The sequence below is a fragment of the Mastacembelus armatus genome, chromosome 19 (assembly GCF_900324485.2).
Source record: "Mastacembelus armatus chromosome 19, fMasArm1.2, whole genome shotgun sequence".
Taxonomy (NCBI): Eukaryota; Metazoa; Chordata; class Actinopteri; order Synbranchiformes; family Mastacembelidae; genus Mastacembelus; species Mastacembelus armatus.
Window position 1 is genome coordinate 12,298,772 of NC_046651.1, and position 27,706 is coordinate 12,326,477.

General features: G+C 38.0%; 1 protein-coding gene across 1 annotated transcript; it reads right to left on the reverse strand.

The window, feature by feature from the left end:
- Positions 1 to 296: 296 nt before the first annotated feature.
- LOC113136028 (rho-related GTP-binding protein RhoN-like) lies at positions 297 to 26,019 on the reverse strand. The gene is made up of 5 exons (XM_026316478.2): positions 25,735 to 26,019; positions 24,393 to 24,480; positions 6,369 to 6,478; positions 3,610 to 3,744; positions 297 to 1,351 (listed from the first exon to the last, which is right to left on the reverse strand). Exons 1-5 carry the CDS (start codon positions 25,837 to 25,839, stop codon positions 1,097 to 1,099), a joined length of 693 nt encoding a protein of 230 aa, XP_026172263.1. The 5' UTR covers positions 25,840 to 26,019; the 3' UTR covers positions 297 to 1,096.
- Positions 26,020 to 27,706: the final 1,687 nt, after the last annotated feature.

A 27,706-nucleotide genomic window follows, 5' to 3' on the forward strand; every position in this document is an offset into this window, starting at 1 on the left:
GTACAGCCTTACTGATACTGTACTGTGTACTGTGTACTGTGTACTGCTAGCATGGACTCTTACTGTTGTGGCATTTTTATGACTCTCAGATTTAAAGGGTTTTGTTTCATACCTGGGCTATTTGCCTTTTATTTAATTTATCATGAAATATTGTCTTGTCATGTAGTTCATGCAGCAGTTCTACAAATTCTATAATTTCAGACAGAAGGAAAAAAAGTCTCCATTTATACACTTAACGTTTATAAGCGTAATAAATCAGAATCCAAGCCAAATAATGGTCAAATGAATGTTAAATATTAAAGATGTTCCAACACATTTTTTATTTTATTGTCACATGTACAACATAACAGTCACACTAAAACTCTTTCTGTGACTCTTCTTCCCACTGTGGATTATTAGACAGCATTAATTTCACAACACTTTAGTATTATGTGGTGAGTTTTCAGTTTTCAATATTAAAAGCACTTGTGGTTTAAGAAAATTAGTGTCATTAAGTTTAGTGCCAACAAGTTTTTTTTTGTCCAGATTTTCTTTTCGACTTGTCATTTGAAGTGGAACAGCAGAGTTCATTCCCTGACATTTATGAATAACTGAACAGTTCGCGTGCATCATACTGTGCTTCAATTACTTAAACACTTAAAGAGAGAATAGCATTTCAAAAGAGAAAACAACATAATAGAAGTCAAGACCAGCACTACTATTGCTGGTTCCTGCAAGTGATCTTTCAAGTTATGTTTTTTTCCTCCCCTGCTTTTTCCATCCTTCAGTTTCAGTTGTTTTCCCGCCTGTTTGTGACCAGTTTTGTCCATTTATTCAAGTAAATGCGTTAAAAGAAAAATAGCTTTTGCCACTACTACAGTGGTCTCCACTGATGAAAACATGGCCACAGAGAAAGATTTACAAGGAGAGTTTTGCTAAAGATGGACAAACAATCTCTCAAAGAACGCCACAGGATAGCATTTGTTCTTGTTTTCATCACATTGTCCTTTATGCAGTGCAAATGTCTGACATGAATTCATCAATAAATTAAGTTCATGTGCAGTATGGTTTCAGGTCCATTAGCACACACAGGTCAGGTTGCTGGTGGACTCTGATCCTACATGAGCACGCAGCTTTTGGCCCGGTCCTTTCTAATGGCGGGTGGGTGCTCATGGATCTCAGTCCGAGGTGGCTGCTGGGAGACTCGCTTGAGGCCCCGACGAGAGCCAGCACGTTTGAGCTGAGGCCGGTGGATGCGGGACACAGATGCCAGGGTGGTGACATGGAATACATCACGGACGCTGTTCTCTGAATACTTAGAAGTACACTCTGCGTAGGCTACGGCACCAATCTGCCTCGCCAAGTTAGTGCCCTGAAAACAGAGAAATATACAAAGTTTCACTGTTAAGACAAGTAAACAGCAAAGACCTAAAGTCATTTTTTACCACTGTGGTAGTGGCAGCAGTAGAGAGTGGATGTATCTATTTACACATCTACAACCTGTTACAATTCATAGTAGGCAGATGTAGCATTTACACAACATAACATTGGTACTTTGTCCTACGTGCATATATAGAGGACTCTGAAATACATTTATTATTATAAGCATATATGTGTATATGTTAGTTTAGCCTTTGCTATCTGGAACATGCAGAAATCTAAGATCCTCCACATACAGTAGCTATGAAATATTCAAGGCTTATCTGTGTAACTGTAAAATTCAAGCATTAAAGCTCAGTTTATTCCCAGTAGTGGTTAACACCACCTTAAATCTGAACTGTTGAACCTGTATATGGTGCATACATTTTGCTTACATATTCTCTAATAACACTGACTTTGTGTGCCTGGGTGTATGTTGAAATAAGACAGAGCCTTAGTGTCATTAGCCAGTCCTTTTTTGGGTCTTAAATCTCTACTACGGCTGTTTCTGGGTTTATTTCAGTCTCTTTTGTATGATCAGATGGATTCTGTAACTTCTTTGGCAGTCAAATATCTAGTCTGTGTAACAGCATAGGCAGACGGCCATCTTTGTTAGAAATATGCTGTGCTGAAGTATCTGTCAGACGCTGCAGTATTATTTCTTAGTGAAAAACACTAGGGATAAGGCTTGTGCTACCAGGAGGGCTGCATTATTTTTGCATTAACGGAAACATTCCCACGCTTTAAGTCTTTATTTTGACTGCCTTAAACATATTACAGCTGGTGGTCCCACAGTTCCTGTGCAGTTTAATCAGGTGACTGCACCTCCCATCGGGATCACAGCGGTTTTTCAAGTGGCTGAAACATTCCAGTTTGTGGCCATGTGAATCACACCCCTTTGAATGGGACTAAAACTATATTTAGTTGACACCACACACATTTAAATACAGCTGCAGCCACTTTCACCCTGTGCTCTGTTGTTCATCTTTTTCTGTCATGTTGACTGAGTCTGCCCAAAGTGGCGTCAGTTGTTTTTCCACAGAGGTACTGTGCTTATGTTTTTTTTTTTTTCTATGAAAGACATAGATGAAAGCTGATGGTGACATCTTTTTATTTTGGTAAATTAAAAAGATCTAGAATTGTGTCTTTATACAGTTTCAAGCAGCCCGTAGTCATTATTATTATTGTGGTAGCATCTTGTTTACCTATTTTCCACAGCATTTGTCTGACACTATAAATATATAAATATAAAACTAATGTTGACTATATAACACAGTGTGAGTGTAATTAAACATGATATAGCTGCCAATGTGTGAGATCAATTTAAGCGTTCTTTGGGTTAGATGCGACCTGAGAGCAAAGTAAAAGAGGCTTCAAAGTGAGTGTTTTGATCAGAATTAATGCAAAAGGCAGAGAACTAATGTCAATGTTGTAAATAGCTGCTGTTACATTTTAAGGTTTGGTTTAATCAAAAGCTGTTGTGAACTTGGTGCTGAACCACTTAATGCAGGGAAACTAATCTGTGATCTTGACGGGCCAATTTTGACGCCATTACTGACAGGACAATGAAGGTTGTTACCTTTGCTACGCTGGCAGTTTGAGAAAATATTAATTTGTTGACAAAAGGCTGCCAAGAAGTGGGAATTTACATTTACATGAAAATAGGCTATTAAAATTCATGCATGCCACTGTTCATCGCTCCAAGACACAAACAAAACAATTGTATTATCACACATCCTGCTGTTTGTCTGCTTCTTTTTCAGTCCCAGCCTTTTATACTCCTTGTGTTTCCATATTTTTGGAAGTTATGATCTGAAGCGAATGTGATTCTCTGAATTCATCTTCAGAAGTTTTGTTTATGTGCACAAGGGAACAAAGTAATGGGTGTCATTTGTTTGAGATGATACTATTAGATTTGTAAGTAAATAGGTGTTACCATAGGCAAATGAAAATCACTGCAGTGGAAAATTACAAAGGACTGTACATTTGAACTCCTATACTAAGTAATACATGTTGCTGCATTATAATGTCACATAAATTATGTAAATACAGTTCAGTACTTCACATGTTTATTGTTAGGCTGTTGGAAACAGAACAGTAGTTAATTTCAAGCTAGGTTTGACACAGCTGATGCTCACAGATACTGGCTGGAAATGGAAAAGAATCCAAACAAATTTAAGCGATAAGTTGTGTTCATTCTGTGCTCCTCACCTGTTCATGGGTGACAGGAATGAGTCTGTTTTTGGAAAGTTCCCTCATGACGCTGAGGTCCGTCCTCATGTCCAACTTGCAGCCGACCAGCACTACTTTGGCATTGGGGCAGAACTCCTGGGTCTCACCCTGCCACTGTGTATTAAAAGATAAATACACGTCAGTGAATGGAGCCTTTAGGAATAAATACGTTGAACTGGTGATGATGATACACTACATGACCAATACATGACAATGTGGACATCTGAACCTTTAATTCGTATTTTGCCGCAGTGTGTTGCTATCACAGTCCCTGGTTGTTTCTGGAGGTTTTCAAGAAGCAGACCTTGAAAAAAGTTCAAATTTTCTAACCTTATAGTGTCACAGTCTGTATTTATTACATACTGTTCTATAAGCTGCGCTGATCTGACATCCCTTTGACCTGAACATGATTTCTGTCAAAGTCCAATTGTAATTTCAGATTTCCAGTGAAAGAGGAACCTTACGCCCCCTGAAAGTCCTATATTGCTAACATCGACTGGTTTAACTTCTCACTTTGCTGCAGTGATGTACAGGTGAACTCCATGACCCTGTGACATCACTGTTGGCTGCAGTCACGGGTACAACAGACACACCTGGAAGCTGTGATGCTTCTTGTGTTTAGAGATGAGAAAAGCTTGAAACTTTGAACCAGAGAGATAAACACTACTTATCAGCATCAAATAGCCAAAGCTGTCATCAATGTTTAATCAGATTAATCTTTTTAATTATGTCTATTTTGATCTTTAGTCATTTTAGGGTGTTTTTTATTTTTTATTTTTTATTTACAAATAAGCAATGTGTCATTGTGTTTGATCACCTTTGACAGACCTAGATTGTATTTCATCTTCTCACTTGTAATGGTGCAGGGTGCAAGAAAATAAATACTTGAATTATACAGCCAATAGATTTTCGTTAACTACAGCATGAGCTTACAACAGCATGATGCTCATGGTCAGAAATTCTGGAGAAGGCAGAGAAACAGAGACAGATAATACTCATTACAGAGCATAGAAATGACTCAAACTATTAAATTCTTTCTGCTGTCCTCACGCTCTGAGACTCCTTTCATTATCTCCTCACACCATGGCACAGGGAACCACTTTGAACACTGTTGCCCCATTTGTTCTCCCTTACAAAGAAATCCTTTCTGCCAAATGCCTGTGTCGCTGCTGTTACGAGCTCCATAGTGTTGTGCTGTTGTGCGGAGTGAGCTGTTCCCTTTCAATAGGCCTCTTCGCTGAACAGTGTGCAACTGGTGAATACCAGTAATTTAGATGAGTCACAAAGCACCCAAGAGCAGCTTATTGTTTGCCTTAATGTTAAGAATTGGTGAGAGTTTAAAAGAGCATAAAGAGCAGAATGCGATCTGTCGGAGCTGAGTTTATGAAATAGTGAAAATGGAGACTGGATGTTTTTGATCAATTTAGCTGATCGTTTAGGTTCAAAATATATGTGCAACCTAGAATAGCCACACATTATTAAAAATACACATACAAATACAAAAAACCACCAGGAAAGAGTGTAGCTACCCACTGGTGTCTTCACCTTTTTTCCTGTGAAGTAGCATGACCTTGGGGGATGGTAATTTCTGCCCGTGAGTCTTTCCACCACTTAATAAAATACCTCAACAACTACTGGATTGATTGAAATAAAATTTTGTAGAAAACGAATCTTACGGACTTGGGTGATCAGCTGACCTCTGCTGTATTCACATTCAGTGCATTATAAAAATTCAGTACCTCAATACAAACAGACAGGAAAATAATAAAGATAGCATATAGATGACATGATGCAGCTAGAAAGAAGGATTTAAAAAAGCCAATAGCCAAGTAGAGACAGGGATAACATCTTAGGTTGTGTAATTCTGAATGAGAGAGATATACTGACAGCCTAATATGGAAGGTATTGAATGAGTGTTTGAAGAGAGACTGGGCTGAAGAGAACAAAGGATGCAAAAAAGGAAGAAGGAAGCACTAAGGATTCAAGGGGTATTTTTGTAGCTTAGCAATGCTGAGAAAGAATAGATCGTCTAAAAGGAAAATTGGAGGGCACAGAAATTGGTTAGGCTGTCACAAATGGCAGAAGAAAAAGTGCTATGTACTGCCAGGGTATGATTTGAGAAGGGACGCTTTCAGAAAATAAGAACATGCTGAAGTAAATGGAAACAAGACATAATGGTACCTACTTAAGGAAAATAAATTAGGTGCTTAGGAGGTTACTTGAGGGAAAGTTGTCTTTGTTTTGCCTATAAATACAGTCACCTCTCGACATGGCACTTTGGCATCCTACGAATGCATTGTGAAATCAGTATATTCACCACTAAGGTCATTTGATAAGGTCAAAGTTCAGGTTAGTTCTCAAGTGGACCCCCTGTAGCTGTGAGAGTTTGACCACCATAAAAAATAAGCGTTTTGTCTCGTCTTGATGATGTCATTGATGAGCGATGGTGCTGACTGCAGGAATGTCTGCAGACTGAAAGGAGGTCCAACGCTTTAACACATGAGATGCCCAATGTTCACACATTATTACGTAGTGAAAAATCACATCTGACAACATCTAATAATGTTGTTGTACACGTGGCATGTGTTGTACTGTATTACCACAGTCTTGCAAATATTAGAACTGTCTGTTGAGGCTGTTTTGCAGTCGGCTGTCCTTGTAAGAGGCAAAACGTTCCTCCGCCATGTAAGAGAAAAAACATTAAAGGACACAATCACACTTCTGTTAATGTGACAGACCTTTTTCAGGACACTCTCCAGTGTCTCAGGACGGCTGATGTCAAAGCAGATGAGTACAGCATCTGAGTCAGGATAAGCCAACGGCCGCACATTGTCGTAGTATGCTGAACCTGTGGGCGAAAAATAGACACAGACATGACCAACATTTCCAGCTGAATTATATGTAATTTAGTTTTTCTGCTGAAGAGTTAACTTTTTTTTATCACAAAGTGAGTCATTACGGAGCACCTTTGGCAGTAATAACTGTGATTAAACGTAATTACCATGCACCTAGCCACTCTGTAGATGACAATGAGTGGGTGTGATTCATTGCTTTGGAAATGAACAGAGGGGCCTCGTTCATAACCCCTGGTCTGTTTGTCTGATGATCTTGAATAAGCCATCAGACAGACATGTGACAGTGATATAATGAATGGCTTGCACAAACGGTCACCTGGTATTTTACAATGGCATGCTTTTTTGCTAGGGGCCCAGAATGAATTGAGCATTGTGACCTGGGCAAGAGGACACATTCCTATCCAGAGGGGACAGCATTCCCTCTCACTTTCTCTCATTGTCTCCATCACTATGTCCTTTTGTCACTATACACAGGGCTTTGGCAACTTAACACAAATGTCTCTGAAAATTCCCATAGGACCTTGAATCTGAGTCACTGCCACACATATGGCAGAAACACAAAAACCCAATTTATAATCCTTATGTCTCACACATAGAGCTTATTTTCAAAATAACCCCTGAAATACTGAAGCATTCTCCCATATCTTTTACAAAAATAATTCTCCAAGTTGTTTTATGTTATCGGCCTTAATTATTTAGTTGACTCATTGTATGTGTCCAATGTGATGAACTTATATAAATCCACACCATCAGCCAGCTAATGTTGGTTAGAAACAAATCCTCAGTTAGACAAGATGAAAAAAACAACAACTTGGAAGTCAAAGATAAATACACTAAATATCCAGAACAAGTGTCCAGTGTATTCTAAAATACAATATACAGTGTTGATAATTCTTACATTTATGTACTGTATGCTTTTATTACATTTGATTCATTGTTGATTTTCCTGAAGCTAACTGTGAAGTGGGGATTTGTTTACAACCTTTTTCATGCTGTCTCAAATTTAGCAGTCAAATTAGGGAGTAAAATTGTCAGAACCAATGGTATAGATGGCCAAAAAATCAGGGAGAAGATTTTTGGTTAAGCTACCACCAGGTAATTTTGTATTTTGATTGCATCAACATGCCTGGAGGGCAATTTTCAAGTATGTGTCCAAAGCAAAACATGTATTTGTGTTGCTGTGGTCAAAACTGTCAAACTAAAGGCCACAACCACTTTTTTCCCAGTTTCCTTTGACCAATTTCTGCTGCTAGGTTTTGTATGAACCGCTAACGCAACATATACACACAAAGTATCTCACTTTTGCGTTAATGTTTTAGCATTTGGTAGATACAAATCTTAACATCCATAGAAAATCAGGATGATTTATTCAATAAAAAGCAAAGGGGGCAGAGGAGAGGGGATGTGTACCCAACAGTCCCAGTAAACCCCTAGTACAGTTCTACAGCTTCACACAACCCACTGACACTGACAGCTGTAGCTCAGCTTCACACCATCAGCCGCACCTCCGCATCAGGCAGCAACTGTGACTGAATGTAAAGTTGAGAAGCTTGAGTCTGTCCCTGTAAACAGTCCTGAAGTTCCACCTCTCCAAGTCCAGAAAGTGTAGAAAAAAAATAGCCTGTTTTTTTTTTTTTTTTAAATCTAATATCATTAGTCTAGAGCTGCCTTGACATACAGGTCAAGCAGAAAAGAAAAATTGTGTGAAAGTAACAAAGGTTCATAGTCGTAGCCTTCCTGAAGCAATGCAAACTCTATGAAATACTGTGTGTCAAATGTGGGTAGTAGATTGGGACGCTATAAGAAAAAAAAAAGTAATTTGTAGATCTGCTTAGTAAGCACTTTTGCAAGTACATCAGACCTATATAGTCTACAGCTATGCAGCGTAATGTATTTTGGTCCACTGCTATCATTAGAACTCATGCCGACTATTGCAAAATACAAATGACGTATTTGTCTGCACACCTGAAGTTATTACATATACAGAGACAGCCACCATTCAGTAAGATTTAAGGTAGTTGTTTTCAATTTTCTCATTTAAATATTTGATGTGCCTTAGAATGAAACAAATGGATGATGCATTAACAGTAAGATGTGTGTCCACCATCACAGAGAGAAAGAAAATGCCAGTGAAGAGCCTATAGCAACAAAATAAATAGTTAATGTAATATTATCATGTGTATATATATATATATATATATATATATATATATATATATATATATATATATATATATATATATATATATATATATATATATATATATGTATGTATGTATGTATGTATGTATATATATATATATATATATGTATGTATATATATATATATATATATATATATGTATGTATGTATGTATGTATGTATGTATGTATATATATATATATATATATATATATATGTATGTATATATATATATATATATATATATATATATATGTATGTATGTATATATATATATATATATATGTATGTATATACATGATCATTTGATCATTTAAAAAGCTATATCTGCTGAGGAGGAGTACCAGAAATGATTAAAGGATAGTAAGTGAATCTTGAGTTACATTTTTTAAATCAAATATTTTATATGGGCTGAAAAACAACTCCTGCTAGTATAAAATGTGAATCAACATGGCGTTTTAACTCAGTTTACCAACCCCCCCTTTTTAAATGTTCTCTGTATATAAACATCTGATCAAGACAGTTACATTCCTCCCAAACTTCCCCAGGCAAAGAAGAATTAAAAAATCATGGCAGAATGCAGAATAACACCATAATAAAACTCCATTATGCTTTAATGTAAGTTTAAAAAGCTACTTCCTGCTACTTTTTACATTTTGTCAAGCTGAAATAATAGAAGTGAAAATCTGTTCTCCATTACATTATATTATATTATGTTATAGTAAGTAACAATTGTAGACAGCAGCATGACTGGGAAATTAGCTCATGGACGTTTTCAAATAAACTGATTTACAAGAGCTGTCCAGGGTGCTGACCGCAGCCTGCAACTGTCACTGCACCGATGGATAAAAATCTCCCATTGGCTACAGATTATTCTGTCTTATTTAATCAAGCTGTGTGAGACCCACTCTTCTCATTGTTTAGTCTAAGGACCTGCTGCCCAATAAGGCTACATGAGCTGTTTATTTAGAAGCCTCTCTGTCGAGTTTAGGTGATTGCTTCTCTCTGGTGAATTCACTTGTTGGTACTTCTTCAGCAGTCATATAATTGTTTATTGTTCTGCCAAGTTCCCTTCTGTTCAGTCTACCTGCCCCTGCAAAAATAAACAAGCACCAAGACCCTCCTGAGATTAAAGACTCTCTGATCACTAGTTCCAAAAACAGATACCTGCCAAAGTCAGCTTTGAATAACAGACTCATTAAATTAACCTGTCAGAGGGCATTTGGTTTGTGTCATCCACCATCCTGACAACAAGCAGGAGGTTGCAGATGTGGAGATTGTTTCTTGAAAGAGTTGTTACGAACACATTTAACAGTACGTTCTAGGAAATCGTCTTACTTGCTTTCTTTGTGTTTATTAGATAAAAAGATTAATACTGCTCTCGTATCTGCAGATATAGCAGCATATCGATATGTTCATATTAGCAGTGGATCACGTGTTTATAAAAAGGCATCTCTAATCTCCAAACCTGAAATAACTGACTCTCAGAGTTGGAGCCAAGATGTACTTAGCTTAGCTTACCTCATCTTAGCTCATAACACATAGATACACAAACAGTACCTTAAAATAGCAGTTTGAAATGACAGTGAGTTACTTACTGATACTATTTCCTGTACATAATGACTCCCTGGAGTTCGAACGAACTGAACAAATAGGATACAACTTATATAAATAATGTACATTTAAATAACTGTTCCTAATTGTTGTCAGTCTTTATGCTAAGCTAAGCTAATTGCCTCCTGGCTCTAGGTCCATACTTAACACACAGACAAGAAATTAGTATTGACTGTCTCATCCTTTTTCAAAATATGTTGGCTGAAAATGTTGATAAACGTGTAGTGATATAGGTTACAGCAATGTTCATTGCACTTTCATGTTAATTGCAATGTACTTAGAGTAATCAGGAAATCTGGAAATCATTCATTCTCATGTAGATACACGGATATGGGTAGTGCTTACTTCAGTCTTAACACACACACACACACACACACACACAGACTGCAAGCCTCAAGGTTCCTTGATGACAACTAATCTATGTTCACCACTGGAGCAGCAGCTAATGTGTATTGATCTATGAGCTTTTTTTGACCCTCTCTGGGACCTGTAGTATGATGCCCCTCATGGGGAGAATCCTGCTGTTGTAGCAGCAACACAAAGAAACTTCGGCCCATCTGTCTCTGTCTAAAACCCTCTGAAGAACAAGAACAAGCTCAGAAGAGATACTCAGTGACTGGAGTACTGCTTGGAGTCTTGAATTTAGCTATCACAGAGGACAACACGAGCATCATTTAAAATGTTTAAAGCTCATTTCCACCAGTCATACAAAATAACATTTTGCTTGGCATTTACTGATTTTTAAACATTTAAAGGACAGTTAATGCAGAGTGCCATAAATTGCTTGAAGCTAAATAAAGACATATACAGGTGTATATTTGTTTCGCTTAAAAGGAGCCATAGAAACGTCAGCTGTGTTTCTGCTGTACAATGTTTGGCACAGCGATGCAGCAACACCACGCGCTGACTCCACATGGGGTTGTCATGCTTTTGATGTCTGATGCTTACAAAAAGCTGTGTTTCCTTTTTTTTCTCTTATCCGTTCGGTTGCTCATAACAACACACTTGTGAGCATTTACTGTCCGCATCCTCTTGTCATTTCATGTAATTTCATGTAATCCACTTATGTGCTGCTTATGAAGGATATCTGGCTTATATTTTTGCATCTGCTTAGAGAGGACTGTCCTTAAATGACTCATGTAATGCCGACAGATATCTTTTATGAGAGCCACACCAAGATTCTTAGTGTGACACATGATGGGGTGGAAAATAGGGTGGAAATTTAACTACATGCTTTGATCATTTACAACAGGTGGTAGCTATGGTTTGCGTTTCCTGACTGTGTTTGTATCATGTGATTTCTTAAGTGAAATCCTTTCATTTTGCCTCATGCAAACACAAGTGCAGCACACACCAGGTGCATCACAAAGTGTTTTGTGTCATTTAATGTCAGTTGATGCCCACGGCCCCCACTGAACATGAAGTATGGTCAAGGTGCAACAGACAAAACATGCGAGTGTGATAAAATTGCTGCTTTTCTGGGGAGTAGGGCTGCAGCTAATGATTTTAGGAATAATTTCTGGAGCTGAAAGTGGCATATTGACATAGCTTATTTTGCCTTACCCACAGTACAAAACACACAGACTCAGTTTACTATTATGTAAGGCAGAGACAGGCAGCAGATCCTCACAGTGTGAAACTAGAACTAGACAGTATTTGGCAGTTTTGACCAGAAAAAAAATCACTTTAATTAAGAACGTATCAAAATAGTTGATTTATTTTCTGGCAGTTGACTAATTGAATCGATTAACTGACTAATCGTTTCAGCTCTATTGAAAAGCTGACGTGTGTAGATGCTGCAAAATTGGATAGTGGAGGATCCTGGTAAATTGCCACACAACATTGTGAGTTGATGTGAGCAGCACAAAGAAAACAGTGAGTGTTTTGACGTGTGTCATATGTTGCCAGTGTGTGTTGTTCTTTATGACTTGACAGTTAACCAAACCTGTCAAATTATCAACTCTGGGAATCCACCACCAACCAAAATCTGCTCCCATGGCTGTTTGCAATAAATAAATGCTCTGAATCCCGAATAAAAAAACCCCCACTAAGAATAGCAACAGCCACCAGTGGCATGTACTCAGATGTTGAACAAAAAAATGTCAGCTCAAGATCGAGTCACAATTTTCAGATTTTTATTTAACTTACTATAATTAACACAGAAAAAAATAGATATCATTACTTTTATTGTTTTGATTATGAGACATACAACTATATTCAGCCTGCCAAAGCTCACAAAGCCAAAACAGGCCATTACCAAACATACAGAAACTAAAAATAAAGACACCCAGATTTAAATGATTTTCATGTCTACAGCTACATTCATAAACCATGGATCAAATCTTGTGTTTTTTATAATGATGGAGAAATCTGGAGAAATCCTCATTAAATAGCCTTCTTCTGTTTTCACACACAGTTGAAACAAAATTATCAAAATCAAAGAAGCCTTATGATTTTTCATTTAATGGCACATGGCACATCTTCAGAGTATGTAAATTACAAAAGAGAAGCAGCTGCAGAAAAGAACATATTTTAATCTTGAGATAGAAGGAATCAGATTAAGACATAACAATATATCCCTACATAGTTTACCCACAATACATTTCCCACATCTATATTCTAATCAAATGTTAGTGATTATTCTAAATATGAACTAGATGACAAAAACAAATTCTTCCCGAGCTATTTTTGTGCTCTCTGTCTGGAAAGATTTATGTTTCTCTGCTCATTTGTTCGGATTTTTGTTCTAATTTGTCTTTATATTCTTTACAGCAAGTTCAGCTCAGAGGAGCACAAGCTTTTTATGATGTTACGTTTCTTGATGAGCAACCTTTAATGAGCCCCACAAGGCAGGTTTCTTAATAATGAAATGAAGGGAAGCATATTATCTATTCTTTGTTAAATATGGTAAATCCTGTTAGTGATTTTTTTTTTTTAATGCACCGGAGATATCTCCTTTTTCTCATTTTGTCTCAGTACATTATTAAACATCCATTGACTGCTGTATTTTGGGAAATCTCTTTGGTTAGTCAAGCTCAAAGCTGTGACGTGACTGATAAGAGACAATCAAGCTGCATGTCGTATCTTCCAGTATTCATAGCGTATATCACACTCATACCTTGAGATATTCATACACAAAATCATTTTTAATCTTCCCTTATGACATTTTTGTCTGCCAACAGGACAGTATTGTTTATTAATACTAAAATCCTGTTTGTTCCACTGATGCCCTTCTTAAGAAATAAAGCCTTTTGTTGTACTTTTATCCAAGTCCTAATTCCTCAAATACATCCAGAGAAGAAACTGCGGTAAAATTTAAAGCTATTGATTAGTGTATTTTTCTTCTGCCACCTGAGCATATAAATAATGCTGTCCATGGATATTAAGCATCACCACTACACACTCATGCATGTGTGAAATGTGGGCCCCATAGAACTGTCTGATAAATAACAGAGAAGAAATCAGCCTGTTTTATCAGATGATTATCATGCACTTATAGAGTCCACTCAGTAGACACAGACACACTCGCTCAGTGTGGATAATCAGTGTATGTGCACTTTAAGACACCCTACAGTGCAGGAAATGTATTGCTCTGGCTTTTGTTCCTTGAAAAGATTAGCATCCAAATTTCATTTCCTCACTCTCATTTTCTTTTCCATTTGAATAAAAACCATCCATTCAGCAAGAAAGCTCAGATCATTTAATGATTCAGTTGTTGATTTAATGATTTATCTGTATAATGGGGCTGTTAAGGACTAAATAAGTGTCCTGATGTCTTTTTTTAGTGGAACTAAAATGTTAAAGAGGCACTCTTTTTACACATTAATATTAGTTTACTAGTTATGTAGCGTACTAAAATCTAGAGAGGTGGAGGTTTGCTCTGGAAAGGAGAGGAATGAAGGCTATCTGCAGTAAAACAGAGTACATGTGTGTAAATGAGAGGGACTGAAGTAGAACAGTGAGGTTACAGGGAGTAGAGGTGAAGAAGGTGGAGGATTTTAAGTACCTAGGGTCAACAGTCCAGAGCAACGGAGAGTGTGGAAAAGAAGTGAAGAGACGTGTGCAAGCAGGTTGGAACGGGTGGAGGAAAGTGTCAGGTGTGATGTGTGACAAAAGAGTGTCAGCAAGAATGAAAGGAAAGGTGGACAAGACAGTGATGAGACCAGCAATGTTGTCTGGTTTAGAGACAGTGGCACTGAGACAAAGACAGGAGGCAGAGCTGGAGGTAGCAGAGCTGAAGACGTTGAGGTTCTCTCTGGGAGTGACGAGGATGGATAGGATCAGGAATGAGGACATCAGAGGGACAGCTCATGTTAGATGTTTTGGAGAAAAAGCCAGGGAAGCCAGATTGAGATGGTTTGGACATGTTCAGAGGAGGGACAGTGAATACATTGGTAAAAGGATGCTGAGGTTAGAGCTGCCAGGAAGGAGGCCTAGAGGAAGACCAAAGAGGAGGTTCTTGGATGTAGTGAAGGAGGACATGAGGATAGTTGGTGTGGGTGAGGAGGATACAGAGGATAGGGTTAAATGGAGGCAGATGATTCACTGTGACGACCCCTGAATGGAGCAGCCGAAAGGAAAAGAAGAAGTTATGTAGCGTACTATTCATATTGTGTAGACAGTTGTGTAATGGCTCCTGTTTCTCTAGAGGAGCTTTATTGAGTTTAAAAGAATAAATCCAGCTGTATACTCTGGTTTCTTCCAACAGTCCAAAAACTGCATGTCAGGTTGACTGGTGATTCTACATTGTCCATAAGAGTGAGGACAGAGATGGACTGGTGACCTGTCCAGGGTGTACCCCTGCCTTTCACCTGAACAGAGCTGGGATCCAGCAGATCCATGTGACCCTAAATAGGAATAAGCAGGTATAGATAAAGGATGGATGGATGTAGGATCCACTGTTTTTGGAGTTTGACCCATAGTGACCTAATATCTGAATATATTGGTCTTTGCTCCTTTAATTTGGACTTTTTGTCTCTTGTGAATCTCCAAACCTTATGGGAGGATAATACAAGCTCACCCATGTAATAGTCAAATGCCATACTTACATGTTTGGGGCTTTTTATTAACAGAGTTTGCTCATTTGTCATGGAGATCTGACGTAATCACATGACCTGGTTATAGCAATTAGCTCATGTGATTTTAACAATGTGATTATAAGATAATAAACAGCCTAATTTTACATAAATCAATTAAAACACATTTAATAAGAAGAAAATAAATGGTTAATACATTTCAATATATTTTCATGTTGAAATTACACAATGTGATCTGTCACCTATGCTAAGAATAATGCATTGAGGTGTACATAAATCATTGATCCATGTGACTGGAGTCCACTTCTTGAATACCAAACAATAGCCTGAAAAGCAGCATGGTGGAATGAGTGGTGCTGTTGCTGCCAATCACATCAAGAGGCAAACAGGGTTTGCACAATGAACCTGTCATCACTGTGACAACAAATTTAGATTTTCCACCACACCGCTTATGGGTATTTTTATATGGTTGACTGAAATCTCTGATAAAGACATCTGGACAGTTTTTGTTGGTACTTTCTGATTTACAGAAAGAGGTTACTTACAAAGAGTAATCAGGCTAAGTCTAATTAGGTTACTCAAGTCTGTCGGAAGAGTTTAAAGTTTTTCATTTGCAGTAATACAAGCAACAAAATATCAGGCTGGATTTGAGTGGAAAATTATGTGTGATGTTCTGGCATGTTTCTAAGTCAGTGGGCACAGAGGGAGAGCACTGGCAGCGAGCACAGTTTTGACTGAAATCAGCAGTAATCCTGCAGGATTCCTTAAAATTAATGACAGAGGGAACAGACTGGTATCTGGGCATCTTCCCTTCACATTAAACCTTCTAGCTCCTGTTGTGATTTTATATGCTGTCAATTTCTGAGCAGCCTTATGCTCCATAGCATAACCAGCCCTGATTGTGGGTTCAAATTCAATGAATATCTGCACTTCTGAACCATAAATATTGTTTAGTGGAAGCACTTAAGTTTGTCCTGCTGCTCCTCACTTACTAGATAAGGGTTTCCAGGGACATATTGCCATAGAAAAAAATGACCAAAACATTTGAAAACCTGAAATAGAAAGTTAAAGCTAAAGTATAACTGCATGCATATCTGTATTACATAAAAAGCAAAGAAAAGCCTTTCCTTGTTTCACCTTCTCAAATATGAAATGGTGCTGTTTCTGCTTCTCTTAATATTATACTAAAATGAATCATTTGGGTTTTCGGGCTGGTGTATGCCAGGCTTTAGGAAACTGTGATGGCTATTTTTGTTTTCTGATGCAACACAGACCACAGGATTAGTCAAGAAAATAATCTGCATATTAATTGAAAATGGCCGTGATACTTTACTGCAAACACAGTTTTACTACAATAGCATTAATTAAACTAAAGCAGTGATTCCCAGCGGGGGGTCCCAATTGATCTTAATGTCACATGTTATAGTATAAATAGCATTTGTCTGCACCGAACTGGACTGTGTTTTTTAATGGGTCAATTTGCAGTTTATTTGAATTTTTCTGATTAATTATTCCAGCAACTAATCCACCGTTATGAGTCATTTTGATCTGGGTCTTGCAGGGACATGGGGTAGTTTGGTAAACTAGACACCATGTGTTTAAGCAATTTATCAAAACAAAACTATCGAAACATAACACCAGGAAACACTGGTGCTTGTTTGTACAGTAAAAGATACAGGATATCAAAATCCAGTACAAATAGGATAATAGCTCCATCCTCTCCAGCCCTTTCAATAATGCCTGAGATGTGGGGGTTGAAAGGAGTGGTCATAGCTATGTCTTACATTATAGATAAGGCATAGAGAGAGTCTTAAGTGGATGGACAGACACCTTAAGTACCCTCTGTGTGTGTTTTTGTGTCTGACCAAAGTGCACTAAAATCTGATTACCTTTTTCCAGTCACGTAATGTAGCAGTTGAGCCATTGTGGTTTTAACCCATAGTGTAAGAAATGACACTCTAAGCCTGTGTGTATCTGCACAGCCTAATAACATTTCAATTTTTCAGGTTTTGCTTGTCAAAAATCATTCGGTATGTTGGTCTTCAAGCTGTTGTCCATTATACTGTACCCTCCATTTATTCACAAATAGTTGTTGGAAAGTCTTAGGCAATGAGTCATACAAAAGTCATATCTAGAAGTTAGTGTAATAGTGGGCATTTTATCCAGATTTAATAGTAATATAGACAGACTGCTCAGTTACTCATGCATCAGAGGCTGCGAGACTGGCCGGGTGTCCCTTGGGAATGTGAGCAGAGATGCATCTAGGCCATCGATTTTTGATGTACCCTTGATCTTCTAATGGGCCACCTGAGCAGAAAAGAATGAGACCAGGCTGACTGGAGCACAGGCTCACACAATGAAAACCTACTGATACTCATTTAGTTCTCACTCAGCATGCTGTCTCCTCTACCTGACTCTGAGCACGTCAAACTGAGCACTCCAATTTCACACTATGTCCTTCTATCTCTCCACTATCACTATTTATATATTTCCCTATCCTGATCCTAATTTCTCAGCTAACTTATTCACATACCACTCACACTCATACACATGAACATACACATCCCTGCAGAAAACAGCATTTGGACTAAAAACCCAGTTCTTTGCAACAGTATCTGCACTCCTGCCCAAAAAAGCCTCCTAAAGTTATTTTCTCCACTCATTTCTGTCATGCCAGATGCCACTCACGCACAGATGCTCACGCAGGGCACATCTGGGCAGTGCTTTCAAGAAGTCTATATATAATTGGCTTCATAAAAGCTGCTTATGAATGAATGATGGATTGTTGAGGCAATCTCCGCCATTGATTCCTGGGATGGATGCATAGATGCAACTGGTTCTCTTCTCATATACAGAACCAGTGATAGCGTATGTAGAGTATGTGACATGTGTGTAGCGAGTGTGTGTGTGTGTGTGTGTGTGAAGCATAGCATCATGTGTGCTTAAAAACATGCTGGGACATGTTCTTATTAACTTGTCAAGCCCTATCACAGTATGACAGAAAAGGCAGGTTAGATGTTTCTCAGTAGGAAGCTGCCTGGAGGATATAGTTCAAAGCTGCAAACCTCAATGCGTTCCTTCATTGCTCACTGTTTTAAGGTGTGACAGTGCAAGTTGAGCCAGTTGCTTTATTGACTCCTTCACATTTTCAATTGTAAAGCCTGCATGTTTTGGAAGGTTGTGTTTTTGTATCAAGAGTATCTTGCTGGTATAAAAGTGCTTTTTGTCGTCAGCCAACCACAGGGGAAAATAAAATCCATAATTCAACCAAAATTTTATTTCTATGCGGCAGCAGTGTTTTTTTTTTTTTTTATGAATCCAGCAAAGATAACAGACAGAAAAACTTCAAAACCTGTTACGTGTGTTATCACATCATGAGGAAAACTTTAAAACTGCGGAAAAGTTGCTAATTATGTAACTGAAATTAAATTAGGAATTGGTCTGTGTCAAATGTTATTTAAACCAGCTTAGTTAAAATAGTCTAGATAACATTTTATTTTTATTTTATTTTATTTTTCAATAGAGGTCAGACTGACCAAGAGCAGTGAAGTTACAGCCATAAATCCAAAACAACAAGTTAAACCTACATAAACCTTCATCACTACTAGTGACCCCTTCCATATATAATCAGTCATTTGAGTCCTGGCTGTAAAACCATACCGATTATAGCTGCTTTAAAATCTACACATGAGCACAGTATTCCCACCTACACATCATTCATTCAGAAATGACCTCACACTATGGCTTCCTTTGCCCACATTGTAAATATACTCAGTCCTTTTCATATTGTGCAATGTGCTTTGCAATTTTTATGTCACCTCTGCAATTTCATGCTTGACAAGACATTCACATTTTTTACTCATAAAATCAGAAGGTGAACGAGGACACGTCCTGTTTTAATGCCAATTTTAAAATTATAACATGATATATAATTACCTTGAATTCTAGGGAAAAAAGTAATTTTAGACCATATTCATAATTAGCACCAGACAATTAAGTAATAACGTAAAGGTCACCCCTGGAGTCTATATAACAATATAATTTATGACCTTTTCAAGCCTAACATTGGCAAATTGGTTGATAATTGACTAGCATAGATTCAGCTCCAACTGTAACACAATAGTTGCAATTAGTACAACAAGAAAGCAACTGAAAAAAAAGTGAACTCGCACTTAGTAACATCACAGGACCAGTGGCACACAACTGTCCACAAAGCACTTCATACATAGATGCACCCTGGACAAATCAACAGCAAAATTATTCTCAGCACGGTTCGTTTCTTTTTTGACATAGCACATAAAGAAAAATCAGAGTGAGCCATATGTGGTATCTGAACTGCCGGGGTGCACAGAGAAAAAGGGGAATGGGATTTTTAGAGGAAATGAGAAAAAGATTGAGTGAGAAGTGAGGGAGACATAAAGACAGAGAGAGAGAGACGGACAAAGAAAATGCAAGGTAAGCTAATCAAGTGCAAGAGTGCTGAGAGGGTGCTGAGAGGGTGCTGAGAGGGTGCTGCCCTAATACAGTGGGACTTCTGACCTTGACTCGTTGGGAACAGAAAGAAAGAAATGGACTGCTGAGAGGTTGGCAGCCAGAATGGATATTAGAAAAAATTAATGAAATAGTAGATGGAGAGAAAAAAGTGCAGCGGAGGGCAAATGGAGAAATGAAAACTGCGTTATAGCACATAAGGTCAGCTGGGATCAGAATTTAAGTCCTGGGTTTTGCATTTTTTCATTTGAGTCATCATAATCCACAATACTTCCAATTTGAGACTAATTAGTTTTTTGTTTTATGGTGATTTGATCTAACGATTGCAGTTTGATGACTCCACGAGGTTCACTGCACATTAAAATGTTGCAAAAGCTCTTTACAACAGAGAATTTGACTTATTACTTGAGTAATTTGTTCTAAGCAAAATCATTTTTTTCATTTCAAGTGTTTCCCGAGAGGGTTTGAATTACAAATATACATGTCTTTTTAACATCAGCGCCATACAGCAGTGGCCATTATGATGTTAAAGCATATAGAAAATAAACTGAAGAGATTTTGGGCAGAGTTATCTTGCAGACCTTTGAATCACTGCACACATTTTTTCCTTGGAGATGGGTATAGCACTCATCGACAGCTGTTCCCTTGCTGGAAAAACAACAGAAGCAGTCAGAGCTTTGTATGCAGTATTAAAAATGGGCATATTATCCATCTGAGGCAGCAATAGAGAAAATTTAAACCACCCCACTGATTTGAATTACTTTGTTCAGTTCTGTTCAAAGATTCATAATCACAGACTATATAATTTCTTCACTTTTGTCGCAAACCTAATCCAAATCACATCGGTGTTAGTGCCACTGCTGCACGGCGCAATGTTTGGTGCCGACTCTGTCCTCAGTTCAGTCCATTACTGGTACAAGCTGTAACCTTCAGTTCAATAGAAACTCTGTCTGTGTATCCTGGGCAGTCGTCTCTTTTCCACACATTAGGGTTTTATTTTTCTGTGTCTTTTATTATCATAAAGAGGCTTTTAACAAGAAAGAAACGTTTGAGTATCTGGGCTGGACTGAAGCAAAAAACTTTTTCGGTCAGTCCCAGTGATGATTTAATAGTACTCTGTACTGTGTTTACCATTTGTTTGAACATGTACAAATAGAAGTCAACATACAGAATAATAACACATGAATTCATTTAATGAATAGATTGATTTGAGCTTCCTTGTTAAATGATAATGTTGGTAGGACAAATATTTTATTTGTTATTGATTAGTTAGAAAATTACTCTAACTCCTTGATGCATTGGCAGACTAATACCACTGTAGTAAAAGTCCTAACCTTGAGTCTCACTTGATTTTCTTTGGATCTCAACTTTTAAGCAGATACGGATGAAATTTCCTTAAAATGCTCAGAAAGATTGACATTTAAGCCATTCAAGAGAACTGTCTGCTGACAAAGATCATGTGAAAATAATCAAAATCCTCAGAAAAGCCACTGAACAGACCTTGAGGTGAAACCATTTTGTCAGCTCCTGTTTCCAAACAGTTCAGTTTGAATCACAGCTTGACTCACAGGGCTCTGATCTTAATCTCGACTCAGTGTCATTGCACAGATGAAAAAGAAATATAGAGAGAAGAAAGAGCGCCAACAGAGATGCACACAGATTAGACTGAGAGGGGAATTACGTTCAGCGCAAAGAAAGGAATAAAATACAGGAACAGAGCTTAATTTATGAGGCAGGGAGTCTGAAAACAAGCATGTTGAGATGTAAGGGAAGGAGGCAGAAAGTTGAGGAGGCAGTAGGTGGTGCAGAGAGATGAAGAATGAAAGAGACAGGGGGCAAGTGTTTGGTCACACAGCAAGTGCCTGATTAATTAAATCCACTGTTTGTTTCTGCACAATGAGCGGGCAGCTCGAAGGCTCGTTCTGGCACCTTGCCTAACACTCCCTCCTCTCTGTGAGAAATGCTCAGCCTGCTTTTTCTCTTCTTATCTGCCTTTCTTCTACTCTAATCTTCTCCACTGAGGCTCTGGTCTTATACCATATTATCTGTGATGAGTTTGTGTTCTTTTATCATCTATATTTGCACCTTTTGATGCTCTGAACCCCCTGACAAATCTGCTTTGTTAAAGGCACTTGCTGAATAAATTAAACATTTTATACGATGCAATTAGCACCACTTTTCCTGTAATAAATATTCAGCATTCTCCATTAAAGTAATTTAATTATATATGTCTGAAAGTTGATGGACCATCATTGTGATTTTATATAATACTGCTTTCATTTCAAACACTCAAAACAAAACTGTTCTGATAATTGGTGATGAAAACACAACAGATGTTTCCATGATGCTTATTCTATGTCTGAGGTACAGACACGGCCTCGCTCCTTCTGCTTTTATTTACTTGCTGTCATGCAAGCGAGGCACACTGGCACATAGACAAAGCTAATATTTGAAAAATATTGTCCCTGCCTGCACATTCCTGTAAATAAACTCAAACACAGCACATCAGCAAAAATATCTTTATGTACATACTCAAACAAAACTGTGTTTGTATAAGAAATAGCAAATGTGAATGAGAAAGCATGTTAAAAACTTAATGGTATTAATGTTACAGCTGCTCACTGACACAGTAGCTTAAAGAGTGAAAAAAGGGGACGAGAGCAGGAAATATTGTGTGTGTGTGTTGAGACAGAAAGCGAAGCAAAGTTTCCTTGTTTGCACAAATTTGACCACTGGCTCAAAAGAGCCTATGTATCCCAACGTGAACAGTCACAGGCGCACAACTGTATGCGATCACACCACCTCTAACATTTGTGTTGTGTAAACACACGGTAAACCTCACTAAACGATATCTTATTAAAAATTATGTTTAAAAAAAAGTTGTGGATTTTTGGACAGAGCCAAGAGCAGTGACTTGTACAGTTTGTTGTTATTCCACTTTGGGTTTTGTACATATCAAACCCATTAGACTGAAGGTGTTACTGAGCTTTAGGAGGCAGATGTTCTTACCTTTAGACAGACTTAAAATACCTCTTTTAAATCCTAACTGGTTTTTCTACAAATTACAGGGAGGCTTTCTAAGTTAGTGAAAATGCTTACATAAGAACTGATAAATCAGTTATTGTTGCTTTATAAACAGTAAAAACTCATAAAGTTAACATTTAGGTTGCCAGGTTGTAAAACATCCATTTGGCTTTTGTGTATCCTTCAATAATCGGTTCCTCATTAAAAAGATACCAATTTTTATTTCATAGTATCACACATGCTCAGATAGAAATAGATTTTTTAAAAATGTATTAATGGAAAATATTACTGAGTATACAGAAACACCTAACATCTTATTCAGTATGTTTGGTTTCTATTGTACACAAGAAGATGCCATTAATATGACACAATAAAATCCAAAAAGATGAATTGATTTTTGGTGTGGTGGAGAAATCACTGTTTAAACATTCCCATGGTGTAATTATTATCCGCCACACAGCTCAGTGAAAGAAAGGTGTGTGTGTGTGTGTGTGTGTGTGTGTGTGTGTGTGTGTGTGACTGTGAGAAACAACCAGCAATTTCAGAGGGTGTTGTTCAAACACAGTGGAGAGGCCTGAGCCACTGTAAACTAACAGGCAGCACCAGCCTCAGCAGCTGCAGCTCTTAATCTCAAGCTTGTCTAGCTGGTCTTTCTGTCTGTCTGCATGGGTGGAGGTTAATGGACCACTGCGCATTAAACCTGCTCTCCAGTTGTGTGAGAACGAGTTTTCTGGCGCTGTTATGTAAGTGCAAATGAAACGTGAAAGGGCCTAAAGGCTGACAAAGAGAGAAAGTTGGGCTGCATTTAGAGACTGAAAGAATCTGACTGCATGAGCCCTACAAACTCAAAAATGTAAAATGACTACTGACTCTGTGAGTGTAAAAACCTGCATTATGACATCAGTCCTCTCATATTAGCCTTCTACATGTTTTAACAACAGTCCCAGAGCCATATCAGCATTAGGAGTGGACAAATAACTAATTTGTTAAATCGAAGTAACAAAATCACCTAGTTTTAACACTGGAAAACGTGCCAGGTTATATGATACCAACTGTAACCATAAGTCATGTATGCAGCCAATTTTAGTGTTCATTGATTATGCTGTGACAGCTTCTTGAAGCAGGCAAGTGTTGAAGGATCTCCAGCACTTGCCAATGACTTTGATTGATGTTGAACTGGCAGATCATGACAGATGTGTTGTTTATCCCCTCACAAAGGAGATATAAGTCTGAAATGGCTGTCCAGAGCTAACCACAAGTGTCAAATTGACTCTAAAGTTAATGACACGAGTGGAGTTATTTAAACCTATGTGAACACGGACAGGTTTTCTGTCCCCAAAACGGGAATTAAATTAGATCAAAATATTTTAGAATGTTATTCATCCCTCCGGGTCTCACAGCCACTGCTCATGTTTTTTTGGCACCCAGCCTGGAAGTTGAATAGTCTTCCTTTTAAAGTAACTTTTTAATAGATTGATGATGTGTCTGCCGTCTCATCAGACTGGCATGATAATGTTTCCACACAAAGCAGGGATGAAACCAAACCCAAACACGTCTTACCTGAAGTATCCCACATGTTGAGCTCGATCCGCTGCTTGTCGATCTCAAAGCTGGCTGTGTAATTCTCAAACACTGTGGGAACATAATTCTGAAAGGAGACACATGTGGCTCACATTAGATCAAAGCTCACGATGGTGTTGTGTATATCAGGAAACTTGTGAATTTCATAGCACAACAACAACAACAGTTGAATTAAGGCTTATCAGGATGAACAGAGAGAAAAAATCCTAATTAATTGAATTAGCTGTGGATGCAGTGATGAACATCAGAGGCAGGAGATAGTGTGTGTGTGTGTATCTGTGTGTGTGTGTGTGTGTGGAAAGCAGATGAGTCCAATTCTTGAGTTTTGACCTACTTCCAATTTCAGTAATTTAGGTCAACAAGCTTTGATTTCATACTGTTGAAGAGTTTCATTAGAAAAAAATAAGTAGCATCCACAGTACAAAGGACATTTTAGTCCAACACATCGCATTTCTCCTTTCAGGCAACCCACAACTGGAGTTTTATATTTATTACATACATTTCATGTTGTAATGTATTGAAAATATATTGTCATCAGTGCTATAATCACTGGCAAAACCTCAGCACAGCGAGTTGATGAAAATGAGATGTTCTTGTATTTATCCATACAAATGTTTCACTGCTTGCGTGCTACAAAATCATTATTTATTTATTCTGCTTAATTGATTAGATAATGAGTTGTGCTATTCATAGCCCGTAAATCTTAAATCTTCACTCACATTAACTACACCAGCGTTTTTTTTTTGTTTGTTTTTTTTGTGAATTGTTTTATCGCGATTGTTTTCATTAGACAATCCGAGTTTTTAAATCCATTTCAAATTATATAGAATTGTTTTCACACGTCTCTAAAATAGTCAGGCAAGCGGTGAATCAGTTTGTTACTCAGAGGTTACTCATTTTCGACTCACCTGCTGTTAATGTGATCAAACCGGTGACGGTAACAAACGCGGACTCGGGCGACGCGCAAAAGCGCACAGGGCTGTGACGAGCCCGAAGCCTTAATCTTAGAATTTGTAAATTATAATGTCTATTATATCTCCAGGGAAATTATAAGATAATGAAAAATATAACCTTTCCAAAGAAGTCACATGTGGCCCGCCTAATGTATATGTCCCTGTTAATGAGGGAGAAAAATACATCCTAATAAATAAGTAACGCCTGAGAATATGTGTCAGTTCCCAATCTGGATGGTGTATGGAGGTTTGAAAGTTTGGCTGGAATTGTGAAAAAAGACGCTGTCGTGCCATTTGGTTTCAGGGACTTTACGCACTTGTGTTGCCGTCATCACTAGTGTTTCTTCTTATGAAAAGCTGTCTCTTACCTCTGGGTACGAGTCTTTGGCAAAAACATGAAGGAGAGCCGTCTTGCCACACTGCGTATCGCCGACAACCACAATCTTACAGCGGAGTAATCCCTTGCTCTCCATGGTGACCCGTGTATCACTGACTGCTTCTGAATCTCTGCCTACTTGTCATTTAGGTCCGAACAGTGGAGTGTTGAAGAGCGGATATAAATGTGGTCAGGACTGTAAATGTTTTTTCTGAACAAGCAAAAAAAAAACTTCAGCTCCACCGTCGGATGTAGTTTCAGCTACATGCTCTGCGCAACGCTGCGCTCCTCTGCTCCACCAGTGAGGTGAGGCGCACTGATGACACCTGCTAAGGTAGCGTCAATAAAAAATAATCATTTCCTGTTACTGTTTCAAAATAAAAGCCCAGAAACCAATAAGCACATACATACTAAATCTTTCTGTGTACTATATTTACTTTTGTACCGAAGTGAGAGTGGCATAACAGAGCTGTCCGTGTGGTTTGGCCATAATTAACCATACTAACCACAAGGTTAAAGTTCTGCATCTCTTGAAGACATTCATACCCCTTAGCTGCAGGGAGAACAACTTCTGACCTCGCATTAGTTAATATAGAAGTCCCTCATATAGATAGTATTATTAGTAGTAGTAGCAGTAGTTGTAATAGTTAGGGGTTAGGGTTAGCGGCATAGTGCTCTAATTTTGAAGGCAACCCCTTCATACTTCCGGTCTTCTTCTGGCTCTTAGTTCAGCGTAGCGCGTTTCAGAGAAGTGACAGGCATTTTTCTATGAATTTTAACAGTAATATCAACTGTGCACGATAGTACACAGGAAGTGTGAGCTAAATGTATTTTTTTTCCCTGTGTATTCACTTTAACGCTCAATGAAAATCATTATCCAGCTTTTTAAAGTCATTTAAGTTATAATGGGACCATTATTCAAAGAGCAGAGGAAGTCTGACATATTTTCAATAGAGACAAACATGAAATGGGCAACTGTTGTGCTAGTTTGGAGTAGACCACTACACACACACACACACACACACACACACACACACACACACACACTTACTTCACTCATATCTCTCACATCCATATGAGGGCCTCCTTTATCCCAAGCTATATAGTGGTGTGCAGGCTTTAAATTGATTAAAATAGGGATCTTGGATTAACCGGAATGTGACACTGAATTTGAATCCGTATCCCCACTAACTGTATTTTATTATACATTATTCATATCATTACAGGCTGTGTGTCACCAAAGATCAGTGTACATAAAGAGATCTGCCTTTGCACAATGAGATCACTTCTGACAGGTTTTTTGCGCCATCGTCTGGTCAAACTAAAGAAGACAGTTTAATTAATCAAGTACTTAAGGGTTAGTGTAAGTCTTCAGCTTTGATTTTAAAAATATTCATACATATTTAACTTATTTTATTTCGTTTATAATTGTTAGTATTTGTACTACATATTAACAAATTAAACAGTTCACAGCGATACAGATTGTGAATCCATCACAATTTCTAATTAATTAATTAATTTCTAAGGGCTAAATGTATCATTTCACAGGTAATTTAAAATATACCAGGGTATTATGAGTAGGAGCTCTGAAACAGTGATGTGACTGACAGGAGCTGTATTGGGATGTAAAACCTTTATTTACCAACCAGCGGTCACATTGTGCATTTGAAAACATCCTGAGTCTCAGTGGAAAACAGTGATTACTCTGTGTGTGTGTGTGTGTGTGTGTGTGTGTGTGTGTGTGTGTGTGTGCAGACCACCAGAGAGCCACAACACACTTCTCTCAGACCAGATTTACTTTCCACAGCTGTTTGTTTTCCCAGTTAGCACCATGTTTGCATGTAGCTCTGTGTGCAGTATATTGTGTGCATGTAAACGTGTGTACCGCGTGTGTGTATATTTATATGTATATGTATCTATCTACGTCTCATGCCAGTGTGCATCTACAGACTCCTCATGCTTCA

Coding starts and splice junctions, on each gene's coding strand:
- LOC113136028 (XM_026316478.2), bottom strand. CDS start 25,839: ATGGAGAGCAAGGGATTACTCCGCTGTAAGATTGTGGTTGTCGGCGAT. Junction 3,745..6,368: donor TGGAGAGTGTCCTGAAAAAG/GTCTGTCACATT, acceptor TTTAATACACAG/TGGCAGGGTGAGACCCAGGA. Junction 1,352..3,609: donor TTCCTGTCACCCATGAACAG/GTGAGGAGCACA, acceptor CTCTGTTTTCAG/GGCACTAACTTGGCGAGGCA.